Raw genomic sequence first — 16,337 nt, forward strand, 5'->3', positions numbered from 1 at the left:
ATACCTTTACTCCTATACGCCATGGAGGGGAGACCAGAGAGCAGCCGGTCACTCTCCGGTTGACACGTCCGGTCACTCTCCGGTTGACACATCGTGGTGGGAGGATGCCTGACGCGGGCTCTAAATTTGCAGTTCCATCGTTTCCACGACAGTGCGCATGGGCAGCACCAGCGGCTCTGTTTAGTTCTCAAAATTTTTTGAATCTTTTCACACATGCATGGAGTATTAAATGGAGTTTAAAAAAATAACTAATTATACAGTCTAACTGATTAGCACGAGATGAATCTTTTAAATCTAATTTGCCCATAATTGGATATTATTTGTCAAGTAACAACAAAATATGCTACAATACCAAAACCGAAACTTTTTCACCAACTTAACACACCCCTCCAAACAGCGTGCGTCTAGCGGCAGGCAGCACTGGCACTGGAACAAGTCAACAAGACTTAAAATAATGGCCGTTGCTACAAGGAGACACACGGTGCACCACAAAAGAATACCAGCAAAGGAGTACTTAGCCCAGCACTATCTAGAAAAAAAATTGCCGCCTCCCCGAGTTCCATGTTATATAACGAGTCGTAGTAGTATTTTTTCAAGAGGCTTGCATTTAGTGAGAGAACATCAGCTCCAAAACAAAAGGAGACAATAGAAACAATATTAAACATTAAAAATATCCAAATGGAATATATACCATTTATAACAAACAAACATACTCTAACTACTATACACTATGGAGGGGGACGTTGGGAGTAACTGGTTGCCCACGGGGCGCCGGGTGTCTCTGTTGGGAGAGAACCGCCCGATGAGGGCCATGGATTGGCCATGCCCACCCGCCGCGGCTACAACACCTCGGCCCCATTGGGCCCTCCGAAAAAAGTCTCCACGAGACGACGTCTTTGCCGACGTGCCGCACCGCCTTGCCGTTCCCTCCTGTGGGTCCCAGCGGGGTCCCCTTGACCTGCTTCCACGGGACGTCGCCGCTTCTCGCCGCGCTTTTTGCCTTGTGCTTATTGTTGCTGCACGTCGTTCTGGCCTGCCTCGCAGGTCATCTTGCTTCTTTCTACGGTGAGATCTTGGTCTGATTCCTTTATTGTTTCTTCCATATCTCACAGCTTCGGTTCATGTCTAATGTTACTCTTACTCCTAACACTGTTGACGCCACCAGCTCCGGCCGGAAGAGTCCGGATCTGGCTGCCACCGCCAACGCAAGGATTGGAAACCGCCGCACACCAACCTGATCTCGCAAACAAATTGGAGGCACTGGACGGAGAAGAAAGGGAGTGCCTCGCCGCCACCATCCTTGCTGCCGCACGGGCCTCCGATGGCTGGCTCTGGTGGCGGCAAGGAAGGGGAGACGGTGGGAGGATCTTGGGCAGCGGCGGCTAGGGTTCCTCCCATGCCGCCTGAGAGGGGCGACACGGGGGAAGGTGAATCGGTTTTTCCTCTGAAGTTTTGATAGTATTTTATTATTTGTCAAAAAATGATAGATCGCATGAATATAGTTCACAAACCAACTTCGTTTCATTATACACCTGAATGGTTGAATGAATATCTTCAGACCTTAATTTCAGAAGTCAGCCTTCTATAGCCTTCGGGCTCCAAGGTATTTGTAAGTCGCATCATAAGATTGCTTCCTTTTAAGGGGCGGAGCTAGCCATCGGAGCCACCGGTGTCACCTCCTTTGCACACCGGTGAAAACTCCGTAGATAAACAATTCAAAACATTAATTTTCTCTGATTTTACAAAAAATCAATAAACATGTCTAGCTCGCCCTGCTTTTATGTCATGATTGGTTGCCAGGGACATGTGGAGAAATTGTGCCAAAGCATATACACAATTAATTTCTAGAAAACTCAAATTCTAATAAACTTTAAAAGAAACTGCTGAAGGGTTGAGGAGCACGCTCTAGCAGCGTTGGCCCTAGATATTTATTAGGATCCTAGAGAGTCGAGGAACGAGTGACGCTTAAGGCTATCACGGAACACAAGAATATGCAGCGGGGTGTGAGGAACAAAATTCCCTGGCTGATCATCATCATCAGTAGTAAATAATTGGATTCGCTTCAACATCCTTTTCTTCATCAGATGGTACAGTCCCAGCGTGTAGTTCCTGCAGTCTCCCAAAAGAATCACATTTTGATCCTCCACACCTGGCTTGATCGCCAGCGTTGCCTGCCGCAGCGCTGGCGGCAAGCGGACCAAGAGCCGTCGCGCCCAGCTCTCGTCGTTGTCGTAGTCCTCCAGCACCCAGAGGTCCATGAATCCATCGTAAATGGCCGCCATGGCGAGTTTCCCGTCCATCTCCAGCAAGCTGAGCTCCTCGTAGGTGCGGTCGTCCCTCCTCCGTGGCGGGCGAGGTATCCGTCGGAACGTCTCTGCCACGGTGTCGAACGTTAAGATCATGTCTTCGTGCACCACTTGGCCAGGCACATCGTCTGGAAACAGGACCCAGGGATGATACAGCCAGTGGAGCTTGCCGCGACAGTTGAGGTTACGAAAGGGAGGCGTGGCGTAGTATTGGATGACCGCGCGCGCTGGTCCCAGTCGGCGGGCCTCGCCGCCGCCGGCGACTTGGAGCGAGGAAACATAGTGCGATCCGTGTTGGTCGTCGGTGAAGTACAGGATCCGGTGCTCGCCTGATGGCCCGTGAAGGTAGAAGCCGCAGACCAGGATACTGGTGCCCGGCGGACGAGGCAGCTTGCTCCATTGCCGTGTCGCCGGGCTGTAGATGAAGTAATCGATTCCAAAACCTCTCTGGAAGAGCAGGAGCCCGTCGCAAGAACCGATCAAGGAGTAGCCCCTCCAGCAGTGTTCCGGGGGTCCCGTGTACTCGGGGTACCTAACGTTGAGGCACCGGCGCCTCGTCTCGTCGAGGGCGAGGAGGGGGATGGTGTCCAGCAGCGTGCTGCTCACGCCGTGGCGCTGGACGACGATGAGATCGTCGACGGTGCAGCGGCGGCCGTAGGCGGCGAGGAAGGCGGGGCCGGTGGTGGTGCGGTGCCATGCCTTGCAGACGGCACGGAAGCGGCGGACGGCTCCGGGCGGGAGGCGGAGCAGGATCTCCGTCAGCACGTCGTCGTTTAGAATTTGGGTGGTGGCAGCCGCCGTCGCTCCCGATAATGTAGCGACCATTGGTGATGGCTTTATTTTGGGCCTCGATCGATCCATCTTTTTGCATGTCGCTCTTGTATATATACACACGCCGCCTTTTCCCGATGAACGCCGCCGGTGCGTGTACGTTCAGGAGCCAGCGTCGCGAATCCGATCCGAACTTGGGTCTGTCCGAGTGTCCGTTGTACATGTATCGCCCGAGCTCCCGAACGCGTGGCACGGTCTACCTTTCGGGGCTCTACCTTCCGCTAGATAATTTTGCTTCTTATCTTTAACCCAACAGTGGCCCATCAATCAGCCCACGGCCCAAAATTTTGTTCCGGCATTAGAGAAACTCCAGCTCTAGCATGCAACAGGCGGCGGGACAGAATCGCTCACGGAGATGTTAGCTTTGTTTTAAACTTTTTATATATGCATACATCTTCCTTTTAGACATCTTCCTTCATGTACTTCAATTAATTTATCAAGTGTATAAATGTGCTCCTGTTAACATTTTTAAAAATAAAATTCAACATTTCACATAAACTAGCTCAACATTTGATATGAAAATGTTGAAACAATATATCTAAAATGTTGAACTAGTTCATCTAAAATATTGACTATTAAAAATAGTAAAAACATATTCATATTGGATCTTATTGTGTTGGATTAATTCTCAAGAACATAGTAGTTTAAACGGATTCACAAATAAGTCCACCATTTAGGAGAAAACACATTTTAGGTTTCAAATACAAATGCTACTACTCCTACCAGGCTGCGACACGTGTCCACCAGATTCCCTCAACTGCTCGAATTCTTTTTTTTTTGAACTTAAGGCAGGAGCGCTGCCAGATCATATAAGAAGGAGAAGAAGTACAAAGTTCATACATGTTGTGATTACATAAATAACTAAAGGACTCATACTCTTAGAAACGGAAATCATTATGAAACTACATTATTCACCTGAAGCTCACAAGCCTGCTGCCGGAGCGCCATCTCCTCCTTGATGAGCCCCAGAATTCTTTGCGGTGCCTGAACGACTCCCTGAAAGATGCGCCTATTCCGCTCATTCCAAATGTTCCACGCCGTGTAGATTAGTATAGCTGCAACCCGGTTCTTTTTGCTGCGTCAGGCACCTGCAATGCTGAGTTCCACCATTCCTGGACATTGACACCCTGCGCAGAAACCAAAACAAGCCCATCCGTCCAGGTCCTGACTAGAGACCAGACTTGTTGCGCGAAGGAACGGTGTAGGCATAAGTGAGATGCTGTTTCAGAATCTTGGTGGCAAAGGCTGCAGATTGGGTCGCACTGAATGCCTTTCATGATCAAGTTGTCCGCGGTCTGAATTTTCCCTTGCACCAACAGCCAAGTAAAGAAACGATGCTTGCCTTCAGTTTTGGCCTTCCAAATCGCCTGGGCGTTGAACGTGCAGTAAGAACCAGAGAACTGAACTTCATAAGCTGATTTGGATGAGTAAAGTCCATTTGCAGTCCACTTCCACGTGATAAGATCTGGCACATCTGAAAAATGAACCCCTTGCACCACTTCCCATAGAAAAATGAACTCAGATATCTCGGTTGCCGTCGACATCCGCCAGAGGCCTCTCGTCCATGTTTGATTGTCCACCTCATCTCTGAGTTTGAGCCCCTTCCTCCATGCTAACTTATACAGATTTGGTACCAGGTCCCTCGGAGCATGACCATTCACCCATGTTGAATCCCAAAACATTGTTGTTCGCCCATCACCGACCGTGACCATGGTAGAAGCACGGAACAGCTGCTTATCATTTTCAAAACAGGGAACCGGTGAACCTACCTAGGGCCTTTCAGGGTCCACCCAACTGTACCAGAGCCATCTCAGGCGTAAAGCCCTACTGAATTTAGCAAGATCAAGCACTCCAAGCCCCCCATTTGCTTTCAGTTTCTTACAGTTGTCCCATGCAACCAGGCATTTACTGCCATTAGCCTCAGATGTTCCATTCCAAAGGAATGCCCGGCGAATCTTATCAATTTTCTTCAGTGCCCATTTCTTGAGATCAAAAACAGTCAGGAAATAAACATGTATAGATGAGAGTACCGAATTAACCAGTTTCAACCGGCCGGCCTTATTGATGAAAGAGCCCTTCCAAGTTGGTAATCGATTGGCCACCTTGTCGATTACAGGCTGGATGTCGACTCTTCTCAGTTGCCTGATATGCAGTGGTAGGCCAAGTTAGTTACAAGGAAATTTTTTTACTGGACATTGAAACCCCGACATGATGTCCTCCAGGTCGTAGCCGTCGCATCTTATGGGAAATACAACACATTTGGATATATTAATATACAGTCCAGAAGCTTGGCCAAACATATTGAGAATATCTGCCACCAATTGCACCTCCTCCTTGACTGGATTCAGAAAGATGGCTGCATCATCGGCGTAGAGGCTTGCACGTAGTTTGGTGACAGTTGCACCCAAAGGTGACAACAGTCCATCCATAGTTGCAATGTGAAATAGCCTCTGTAATGGTTCCATAACCATGATGAATAAAATTGGGGAGAGAGGATCACCCTGCCGAAGACCTTTGAAATGCTTAAACCAGTTGCCCCTAGAACCATTCAAAAGTACAGATGTGGAGCTTGTTGCCAGGAGAATGGAGACCCAAGCTCGCCATTTTGGTTGGAACCCAAATTGCTCCAAAACTTCCATGAGAAAATCCCACCTGACACTGTCAAATGCCTTTGCTATATCTAGCTTCAGGAATAGCCCTGGGCGCTTGTGCCACTGGAGATCCTTAATGAGGTTCTGTGTATATAAGAAATTATCTTGAATGCCCTGCCTCCTAATGAATGCACTATGTGCCCTTGAAATCAGATCATTTAGCACTAAAGATAATCTGGTTGCAAGAATCTTGGAAAACAACTTAGCAATGGAATGTGTCAAACTGATCGGCCGAAAATCCCCTAAGCAACATGCATCTTCCTTTTTAGGTAGCAAAACCATATGAGCTTTGTTCAGGTGCTGAAAGTGTTGATCATACTGCTGATGAAAGTAGAGCAGTGCTGCCATAATATCCTCCTTGATAGTCAACCAACTCTTTTTGAAAAAGATACTGATAAACCCATCCGGGCCCGGCTCTTTGTCTGCAGCCAGATCATCTATGACAGCCTTGACTTCCTCCTCAGAAAACTCTGCTTCCAAGTGTGCTAGATCATGACGCTGCAGCCCCATTGCTTGCCAATTTAAAGATGTAATTCTTCCTGCCGAGCTGCCAAAATGAGAGCTGTAGTGGTAGTGGGTAAAAATTAGATTTGCTTTTCCTTCATGGGAATGTTCTGTCACCGTTCTTGATTGGATGGACTGAATAAAGTTCTTTCGTCGACGACCATTGGCTTGCAAGTAAAACAATTTGGAGCTTGCCTCTGCTGCTCTTATCGAAGATAATCTGGCAACTTGCTTGGCTCTTAACTTTTCAACCGCAGTCATGCCAAGGAAACGTGTTTTCAGGTCACGTTTTAGAGTAATCTCCTGCTCACTTAGCTGCCTGAATTCCTGCACGACATCCAGCACTGCAATGAGCATTTTTGCCGCACACATCAGACTGCTCGAATTCTGTCCAGCCTGTTGGGCCGCTATTGTCTATCTCCTGGCCTAGTTCAACGAGCGTTTGGATCCAACCATGGAGAAGTCTAGCAGGCGCTTCACGGTCGATGGAAACGTGGCCTACAACTAAAAGCACAAACATCGTTAAATCTTGAAAATTTACTCCCACAAAGAGTTGAATCAGAATCTCAGGTGTTACTGAGACTCATATAACCACTAGGCTACATGCTCTCTCGGGTTTCGAAAAATAATATAATAGGATGCTACCTTTCCATGGTCGAAGTACCGGACCGGACGGGCCCACATGATCATTGTGGGCTGAAATTTTGGCGCGATCTAGCCGGCCCATGAGCCCAAGCAGAGGCAGCCCTGCCAGCACGATCCGCCGTCGTTTTCGAAAGGAGGAGCCCTCCTCTTTCTCGCCCCGTCCCCTGCTCCAAGGGCTTCCAGAACAAGTTGCAAATCAAATCCCGCACCGCCCACCAAACCAACGTTCCCCTTCCAGTTCCTCGCCGTCTTCCCTTCCTCCCCCAAAGCTCTCGTCCCCACCTCTCGCAGCCCCTCGCCATCATCCCTTCTTCTACCCCAAATCCCCAATCCCTCGCCCCCACCCATCCGAGCTCCCATGGCCGAGCCACCACCCTGGGCGGACGGCCTCCCCGACGACGCCCTGCGCGAGATCGTCCGCCGCGTCCCGTGCGCCATCGACCGAGGAAGCATGGCCGGCGTCTGCCGCGAGTGGCGCACGAGGCTCGCAAGACTCCCGCGCCCGCCGCCCCAGTTCCCTTGGCTCATCGTCTCGTCGGACGACTCCACCCGCGCCTACTGCGTCCTCAGCGGCGGCTGCGTCCACCACTACCGCACCAACGCGCCCCCGCACGGCGCGCGCTTCTTCGGCTCGTGCGAAGGCGCCTGGCTCTTCCTCGCCTTCGACCAGACTTCCGACAACGAGCTCGTCAACCTCCGCCATGACAGGACCCTCCTCGCCCCAGACACGTTCCGCCTGGGGGAGGACGACCCCTTCGCCGACGGCCACGACATGGCCATCCTCGCCGCCGCCCTCTCGTCCCCACCGGACAAGAAAAATTGCGTGGGCGCCTGCATCATCTCCCGTTGGCCGGCCGCCCCCGCCCCGCGCCGGTTCGCGTTCTGGAACGTGGCGTTCGAGGGCGTCGCCTACGATGTCATGCCTGACCCTGACCCAAGTCCGCCGCAATTGGAGGTTGAGGACGTCCTATGCCGCAACGGGGTCTTCTACTTCCTCACCCAAGGAGAACACATCCGCGTGTGCAAACCAGTTCCTGATGAAGCGGCTGGGCCTCTCCAAGTGGTTTCGGATGTACGCTACTTCCAGCCCGAGGGGCGCAACTACCAGGACCCCGTCCGTGCTCGGTACCTGCTGGAGTCCCGGGACGAGCTGCTGATGGTCGTCAGGTTCGCTTCCGATCCTGATTCACCGACCTCGGGCTTCATGGTGTTCCGAGTGAATGGACCGCGGGAGCAAGAGGGTGACCAAGTGGAGGTTGAGTACCCCTGGTCTTGGGACGAGTTGGAGTCGCTGGGTGGCCGGATGCTGTTCGTGGGGCGAGGCTGCTCCAGATCCTACGAGGTTGTTCAGTACCCGGGGTTCAAGGACGGCATCTACTTCTTGGATGATCGGTGCTTCTACGACAAGGAGATGATGTTCCACCGTGCCGACGAGAGGCGGTATCCTTGCAACGACAACGGGATGTGGTCGCAAGGGCCGGCTCCCAATGTCGAGCTCTTCTTCCCGGAGCAGGGCCCTTCGGACCGCTCTCCGCCGGCGTGGCTTGTGTTATCCCAATGGCATGCCAAACATCTACCGCTGGATTTGGTGCTTCGAATCATCCGCCAAGTGATCTGCGACACCGACCGCGTCCGCGCGCTCCGTGCGTGGTGCCTGAAGCTGTCAGATTCAGAGCTCGGGGCGCGGGCCATACAGCCACAGCTTCCGTGGTTCCTCAAGCCATCCTCTAGAGGTACCGCAATTTGGTGTCTGACATGCGGCAACCACTCGATGAGTGCAAAGCACAGCACGGGCGCCCCCCTCGACGTCCGCCACGCTCGATTCTACGGGTCCTTCGATTGTCGGTGGTTGTTCTTCGTGCTGAAGACTGGTCAGCACATGATGGGCAACTTACTTACGGGAGAGAGGCACCATCTACCCGATCAGATCACTTTTCACCAGGGAGGCTCATACCCCCAGAGTATCCTCGCCGCCTCCGGACTTGAATTCGAACAGTAGCTGTATTGGAGCTGCAATCGTCCGGTACCAGCACCCCACACCGAACCCTATTATGACATCTCAATTTGGCGAAAAAGGCAGCAAGGGGTCAATTCAAATAGGGCTTTGGAGTTTCGGAGATCTTGTCGCCACAGATCCATTGTCAGGTCTCAACACACCAGTATATGTGGAAGCGGATGATATCGGGTTCTACAAAGGTTCACTATATTGCATCTCGCGAGGCGATCACTTGTTGGTTTGGACCCCGACCTTCCCCGATGGCAAAGTCGTGTTGGATGATTCAAATGATTGGAAACACTTCTTCGTGCAGTATGAATTGAACGGCGGGCAGTTGGAACATGAGAACCACTTCTGCAGCCGCTATCTGGTGATATCTCGAGGGCAACTGCTTCTGATACTTCGCTACTACTCGTGTGCTAACAGAAGTTTGGCAGAAAAATTCAGCTTGTTCACAATGGAGGTTCCGAAGTTTGACATCAGTAGACATGGTGCAGTTTCGTGTATCTGTACCCTGCAACCGAGCCTGGATGGCCGGATGCTGTTCGTGGGGCGAGGCTGCTCCAGATCCTACGAAACTGCTGACTACCCGGGGTTGAAGGACGGTGTCTACTTCTCGGACGATCCGAGCTTCTACGACGAGCAGATCATGTTCCGCAGTGTCGATGAGAGGCAGTACCCCTGCAGCGACAACGGCAAGTGGACAGAAGGATCGCCGCCCTGTGTCGTGCCCTTCCTCCCGGAGCAGGAGCTGGAGAGCTCTTCAAACAGCTCTTCTGCGGTTTGGCTTCTCCCTTGAGAGTTGAGATGGCAGGTTTTTTTGCTACAACCCTCTACCTCCATTCGCTTAGTCTGTGATGTTAGAGTGCCTTGGATGTGAGTGTTTGCTGTGACCTTGTACAGACTGAGACGATTGCTGAAAACTTTTTATTTTTGAAAGAGATTGCTGAAAACTTTGAGATCATTGCCGTGCCTTACGGTTATATACTTTCCTGTACTTGTGAAAATCTCAGTTTGCGCCCCTGAACGCATAAAAGGTTACCGGTTGTGACTGAGATGTAATAGAGAAACCATTCTGGAATATTAGTGTTTGTGATCAGTGTTTTTCCTTTTGATTTCACCCTAACAATGAGTTAGATTGATATGCTTGTATTCTGAACTTGTGTGATTCGGTACCCTTAATTTGTTTACCATTGAATACTCTGACATAGTGACATGGTACTGATTTAGCCGAGTACCTCTGTTCTGGTAAGAAATGCAGGAAAGAACTGTTCAGATGGGGGATCCTCTGACCCTCCCCCCTCCCCGTTGACCCCTCCCCATGTTCATTTGGTTCTAGACTGATGACTACAAGTTTAGCAAGGGGGATGCTTGTGGTTACTTAACTACTGAAGTACTATTTTGCAGAGGTTTTGGTGTCTAATCTGAATTGTAGTCTTCATTAACTGACTGGTGGCATGGCTGCTTGTTTTTTTCTGTTTGACATGCTAGATTTATAATTCAGTGACTCATTTGCTTGTCAGAGTTTTTTTAATAATGTTTGCAGAGATCTTTGAGAAGTTACTGTAGTAGTACTAGTTTGTAGTTTTGTAGAGGCTGAATGTGCTGACTGAGCCTACTTTTTTTCTCTGTGTCGTAAATATCATGCCGTGTGTGTATCATGTCAAATAATTTTCTTTCAGAACTTATGATTGATGACTCGATTGATTCTTGCCACCACACGTTCCTGTGTCTTGATTAAGTAGAAATGCAACTGAATGACTCTTCTCCAGGCATTAATTTAAGATTTGTTAGCATCCATGATGATTCCCGTGGGTCTATTTATACTTATAATATTCATACTTTCTGGCACACCATAACTTTACATGAATTTCATTGCTGAAACTGAAACGCTTAGTTTAATATTCATGTCATGAAGTGCATTACGTCCATATGACTGAAGTGCAGTTGACTACCAATGGATTCTCGTGCGATTACATGCCTGGATGTTCAGCTTATGACTTATGACAATCGAACTAAGCACGTTGTAGTTGCTAGTCTGAATAAGGACTCTTGGATGCCATTTACTGGTTCTGCTACAATTTCTTCAGATGTCTAGGCCGATCATGACTACATTATATGACTGGAAATATTGAGAAAACAAGGCAGAAACTTAATCTTGCCATTTGGGTGCATTATGCTTATGCCTGAAGCAAGGCGTTACTATCATTAGATTCCAGAGACCAGGTCACAATAGAATTGCCGATTCTAGATCAATTCGAGCAGCTGACTGATTATAGGTGCACGTGCACCTACTTATCTCGGATGTACAAAGGAGATTCTTACTTCTCTTATGAGGCGAACACCATATAGCACTATGAAATGTGAACTTCCACACTACACGCTAGATGCTGACGGGGTGATCAAGATGATCGCTGCAGTTGGTGGATGAAACTGCAGAAAGCTCCAGCTTCCCTGTCCACTCCTCCCCTGGTTTCAGGGTGATTGCTCTCTCCACCGCGGCCGCATCAACGCAAAGCATCTGCTTATACTCCTCATCACCAAAGTCCACCATAGTCTTTGATTTCTTTTCCCACGGATTCCATACAACTGACAGGGATACATACAGTGGTTACAATGAGAAATCTGTTAACAGTTGATCTTCTGGTAGGTGACTACAATAAGGGCAAAGTATCTTACCAACATCAGGAAGTCCTTCCTTTCTTATGACAAATGAGTGTTTCTTCTCATGGTCAAGAACTGCTACTACATTTGGGGAGCTAACATAGACTCGATCGACCTGTATAGCAATTGAACAAAACAGTAGAAATCTTGAGCACCTAAGACAGAATCTTCTACAGTTATGCTTTCAGCATACATAAAGGCTAGCACAGTTATATGATTGACTATACCAAGGAAACTGCAGCAATTTACTTGCAAGACTTAAGTTTCCACTAGTTTGAGCAGATTTAAATAGTTTTACATCATCAATGCATCCTTTAAAGTACTGGGGAAAAATTTTCACCTCTGACTCAAATGTTATGGCGTCTCCTTGTTCTGTAAACCGTTCTTTGTGGCTAAGATTGTCAAGATAATCAAGGGTCTCCAGACCTTCTATCCTCACCTCACTGGATTGACAAGACATAGCATGTCACTCATGGAACGTCACTGAAGGGAGTAGTTAGATAGTGAGGTATAAAAAATCGCTTGCTGAGCAAATAATGCCTAACCTGATGTCAGAAACAGAAAGATATGTGTGATAAGCAAATGAGAAACTGAATGGCTTGCCATTGACATTCCTGATGCGTGAGACTAATGATAGGTCCCCATCTTTTGAAAGAGAGACCCTCAGACGGAATTCAAAACTGCAATCAAATTATAGTCGTACATGAGGAGATTCATATGAAGGACACACAGATATAAAATTACCAGGAGAACTCAATTTTGCATGTTGTGAACTTGTGATTCAGCATGAGAAGGCATCTGGATCCATTAAAAAAATAGAACTACTTTCTCTTAGTTTGACACCGATCAACAGTACTGGATCATCCAGCTATGAACAATAGTCTTGTTCAGACCTTTTTATTAAAAAAACATAAATGCTGTAAGATGAAGGGGTAGCTGTTGTGCATATCAAGACAGTCCTTACAAGAAATGACATGCAAATGCTTTCTGGTTGATTTTCCACATTTTCATTTGAAAATATGCCAGCATAATATTGTCAAAATTTTGCATCCAAACAATACTATCAGAAATGCCCAGCTTCAGTATTTAAACGACGCCTCTCGATGACGCAATACTTAACAGAACTCTGACGCCTAGTCACATTTAACTGCAACATAATTTACATCTAGTCATAGGAATGCAAACACAGATAACCAGAAACAAATGCATACCAATGTGACCAGCATTTGAGGTCATCTTCAGATGCCTTTAGTATAAGGTCAACAGAAACTTTGTTGATGTTATCATTATGATTTATCGGTGGATGCTCATCATCCAGGGCCCATATCCTGTTTCTTGCAAATCCATGTCGCTCCAATGTCCCAGAATACCCAAACTGCATGGAGTATTAAGTTATCAGAAGCGCCACACTCCCCTCTCTATCAGTCAGCTTACATACAAATTTGTATGTTGCGGATAAATTCAAAATTACAGCAGAAACGTGCAATCCAATAGGAACCATGAGAAGAATGGGGCATACTGCAGTACCTGTGGGAAACACATCTGAATTCCACCTCGCATCGCATTTGGCGGCTTGAAGATTGCCTGCACGTCAGAAACAACAGACATGAAAGTGCTTGAGACCATTGGAGCAAATGGAAGACTACAGGCCCACCACTGGGCTATCCATCAAGATGAGAAAAGGGAGCTCAGCACAGGAAACCGAGGGAAATCATTATGAGACTTTAGGACCTCAAATTAGTCCCAGCTCACAGGGAACATAGCAAAAGTTGATTTGCCATTTGCCTTCTCCAGCCATCAGGATGGACTACAGAAAGAATGTGTCTGGATACAAATTAATGCTATGCATCCCAGACCATTTGAACACAGTTACCACCAGACTGTAAATTTCAGAAACGCATACACCTCCAACAGAATGGTCAAAGAGCATTCACCAGCTTGACCACAAGAAGTTAACCGTGTGAACGAATATTCCTCCAATCTTAGGACGTAGGCGCCCACAGATTACTATCAGAAACTTCCGGGTATTACAGATTACTGGACACGGAAAGTAGATGAAAGGAGGGGTAATGAAGGAGAGAAAAACTGAAAAAGTCACCTTGCTGCTGGTGAAGAGGAGATCCTCACCGCGGTCGTTCCTCCAGTAGACTACCTGGCCGCCGTGCAGGCTCACCTGCAATGCAAACCAACCAATCCAGCAGCGCAAAACCCCGTTAGAACCACACCAAGGCAAGCAATGCCAAGCGCCCAAGCCGATCGGTCAGTAAACAAATCCGCAGTCGGCAATCCTACCCGCGCAGAGGCTCCCTTGGGCGAGCGCAGCACGACCTGGGCGACCCCGTTCCAGTCCCTGACCACCTCCAGCCCCGACCTCGGATCCATCGAGCTGGCGAAGCGCCCCATGCTCATCGACAACCGGCGCCGCGGCAAGCGAGCAGCGCTCGGCGCAAGAAGAGAAGCAGAGCAGCACGCGCGCGCAGCGGGAGAGAGGGACCGACGAGTGGGGGCGCTGGGCTGCAGCCGCTGCTACTAATGCCGAGGAGGGTGGCGGTGGCGGTGGTGGTGGTGGTGTTGAGGAGCCCGTGGTGTCGCCATTGGGGGCGGTTCGGATGTTACGGCCAGGCCGCGCGGGGCGGCGGGCGGGCGGCACGGGCACGGGCACGGGCACTTTCCGTGTGAGTAAAAAGAAAGGCGCGCGCCGCGGGACGGCCTAGAACCCGTGAGCCGAGCCACCTAGCGCGCGCTAGCGGCAGCGGCAGCCTTCGTCCGCCTCCTCCTCCGCTTTCCCAACCACCCGCAAAGGCCTGAGTGCCTGAGAGGGATCGGCAAGCCCGCACGGCGCGGCAGCTGCTGCCTGCGCGCGGCGCGGCCACAGGGGTCAGAAGCGCAGCGGCGAAGCGTGCGCGCGCGCGCGCGCGACGCGACCACCTGGCGGCACGGTCACAACTCACAAAGCCACCATGGGGAAGAGGAGGCGGGCAGTGGAGCGGAGAACGGGAGGGAGTGCGCGTGCGCTAGGATCCAAGGCGAGGGAGCGAGATGGTGGTAGCGGTGCGTGCGTGTGAGAGCTGTAGGAACGGGCCCGAGAGCCCGGGGGACCCCGTGGAGCGAGTCCAAGCGCGGGCGCGGCCGTCCGCCACGGACACGTGCCCCGGGCCCCGGCGGCTCGCCGCTTTACGGGAGCAAAAGGGATTTCTGTTTCAAAGGCGTGCGGTTAGACTTGAGATCCAAGCGACTGGCTACTAATGGTGACTTTCGCGCAAATTTTAAGGCGTTTTTTACCCGAAAAGGAAATGTCAAGGTGCACGCTCATGCTAGACGTGGTTAGTAGCGTGCCTTAACAATTTTACCTTTCCTGATTTACTTGCTGGTGTACATAAACCATTTTGTATGGGTGCTTCAGAATGTAGCTTTTGGTTTGGATTTCTATACTATACGGCTTCTCTTCCAGGCTCGCTCTTTGCGTGCGCTTGTTCGTTTTTCCCTTCGCATAAACGTGATTCCCTCCATCAAGAGGAAGCCCCCACATGAATATTCCTAAAAAAAGGTCCGAGTTTTCTGGCCTCCAAGCATTTTTGGTGTTTCCGGAAGTGTTGTATTTTTCTGCCATCAAATCTTTGGGATGACACATATCTGGCTTCTCTTTTCCTTATCTTCTACAGTATTCGTTTGGGTGCACACACACTGACACACTTGCAGTCACAATCCAGTGCTGCAGTGCAGGGAAAGAGACTCTCGCACAGAGCAGCACCCCGGAAATGTCTCTGTCCATAGCCCACTCCACTTGAGCGCCATGCAGGCGGAACAAAAAGATGTGCGTTGGTGTGGGCAATCCCTGCTTATTCTAGGCTCTAGCCCGGGCTTAGGCCACCACTTTGTTCAAAAGAGTTGGAGCTTTCTTCTACGGCAACGGAGAGTCTTACCAAAACAGTGTCATCGATGAGTCAGGGGCTCGGAAGATTTCGGGAAAGAGTTGGGGCTCGCCCCTGAAAAGTCACCTTCGGTTGTTGGGTCCGGAGCGTGCGAGCCCTGTCCGTGCCAGGATCAGCCTCGTCCGCCGTGTAAAGAGGTGGCGGCTTAGGCGGTGTTTAGAAACAGAGACTTTAAAAAAGTCCTAGGGATTTTTTAGTATTTAGAAGTATTAAATAAATATTAATTATAAAACTAACTGCAGAACCCTGGGGCTAAACTGCGAGACGAATCTAATGAGGTATCTTAATCTATGATTAGCGAATGGTTACTGTAGCATCACTGTAGCCAATCATCAATTAATTAGGCTCATTAGATTCGTCTCGCGAAAAAGCACTCAGCTGTCAAAAAACATTTATAAACAGATTTTATTTAATACTATAAAATAGTAAGATTCCTTTTGATGTGATAGGGACTTTTGAAAAAAGTCCCGAAACCAAACAAGCCCTTAGTCAGCGTGGCGGAGTCACGTGTATCCCCTGCCTTGGGTTGAGGCGTTCAGCTGGCAGCATTTTTTAGATAGCATTTTTTAGATGGCAATCTAGGACTCTGAAAAAAGTAATACCAACATCCGTTTCAAAATATTTGTCACTCCTCGTTTTCCGTGTCAACTTTGACCAATTATTTTTTTCTAGAATATTTATCAATATTTAATGTTTATATATCACTAGATTTGTTATGAAATATATTTTTTTATTATTATTATTATATATTTTTAAGTATTTATAAAACTTTTTTAGAAAAAAACGTTTAGTCAAAGTTGGCACAATA

At 49.0% G+C, this 16,337-nt stretch overlaps 4 protein-coding genes and 1 long non-coding RNA gene across 5 annotated transcripts; 3 read left to right on the forward strand and 2 right to left on the reverse strand.

Annotated features, from left to right (window-relative positions):
- The first annotated feature begins 921 nt into the window (after positions 1 to 921).
- Positions 922 to 1,551, forward strand: LOC120701249. The gene is made up of 2 exons (XR_005686014.1): positions 922 to 1,065; positions 1,166 to 1,551. It is a non-coding gene; the product is annotated as an uncharacterized LOC120701249 (long non-coding RNA).
- Positions 1,552 to 1,931: 380 nt separating this feature from the next.
- Positions 1,932 to 3,131, reverse strand: LOC120700634 (F-box protein At5g49610-like). The gene has a single exon (XM_039984881.1). It carries the CDS (start codon positions 3,129 to 3,131, stop codon positions 1,932 to 1,934), a length of 1,200 nt encoding a protein of 399 aa, XP_039840815.1.
- Positions 3,132 to 7,140: 4,009 nt separating this feature from the next.
- LOC120697796 lies at positions 7,141 to 8,957 on the forward strand. The gene has a single exon (XM_039981136.1). The coding sequence runs from the start codon at positions 7,296 to 7,298 to the stop codon at positions 8,934 to 8,936; it is 1,641 nt and encodes a 546-aa protein (XP_039837070.1). The 5' UTR covers positions 7,141 to 7,295; the 3' UTR covers positions 8,937 to 8,957.
- LOC120697797 lies at positions 8,957 to 10,088 on the forward strand. The gene has a single exon (XM_039981137.1). It carries the CDS (start codon positions 8,989 to 8,991, stop codon positions 9,730 to 9,732), a length of 744 nt encoding a protein of 247 aa, XP_039837071.1. The 5' UTR covers positions 8,957 to 8,988; the 3' UTR covers positions 9,733 to 10,088.
- A 992-nt stretch (positions 10,089 to 11,080) lies between these two features.
- On the reverse strand, positions 11,081 to 14,492 carry LOC120697798 (putative glucose-6-phosphate 1-epimerase). The gene is made up of 8 exons (XM_039981138.1): positions 13,890 to 14,492; positions 13,696 to 13,770; positions 13,125 to 13,181; positions 12,809 to 12,972; positions 12,143 to 12,277; positions 11,938 to 12,040; positions 11,613 to 11,712; positions 11,081 to 11,522 (listed from the first exon to the last, which is right to left on the reverse strand). Exons 1-8 carry the CDS (start codon positions 14,004 to 14,006, stop codon positions 11,317 to 11,319), a joined length of 957 nt encoding a protein of 318 aa, XP_039837072.1. The 5' UTR covers positions 14,007 to 14,492; the 3' UTR covers positions 11,081 to 11,316.
- Between the last annotated feature and the right edge of the window lie 1,845 nt (positions 14,493 to 16,337).

Source organism: Panicum virgatum, chromosome 3K, assembly GCF_016808335.1.
Source record: "Panicum virgatum strain AP13 chromosome 3K, P.virgatum_v5, whole genome shotgun sequence".
Taxonomy (NCBI): Eukaryota; Viridiplantae; Streptophyta; class Magnoliopsida; order Poales; family Poaceae; genus Panicum; species Panicum virgatum.

Bases quoted from the DNA above. Each gene is read 5' to 3' on its own strand.
- LOC120697796 (XM_039981136.1), top strand. From the start codon at position 7,296: ATGGCCGAGCCACCACCCTGGGCGGACGGCCTCCCCGACGACGCCCTG.
- LOC120700634 (XM_039984881.1), bottom strand. From the start codon at position 3,131: ATGGTCGCTACATTATCGGGAGCGACGGCGGCTGCCACCACCCAAATT.
- LOC120697797 (XM_039981137.1), top strand. From the start codon at position 8,989: ATGACATCTCAATTTGGCGAAAAAGGCAGCAAGGGGTCAATTCAAATA.
- LOC120697798 (XM_039981138.1), bottom strand. From the start codon at position 14,006: ATGAGCATGGGGCGCTTCGCCAGCTCGATGGATCCGAGGTCGGGGCTG. The intron at 12,041-12,142 runs GTTAGGCATTAT...TTGTCAATCCAG, and splicing joins CTTTCTGTTTCTGACATCAG to TGAGGTGAGGATAGAAGGTC. The intron at 11,523-11,612 runs GTAAGATACTTT...TATCCCTGTCAG, and splicing joins GGAAGGACTTCCTGATGTTG to TTGTATGGAATCCGTGGGAA.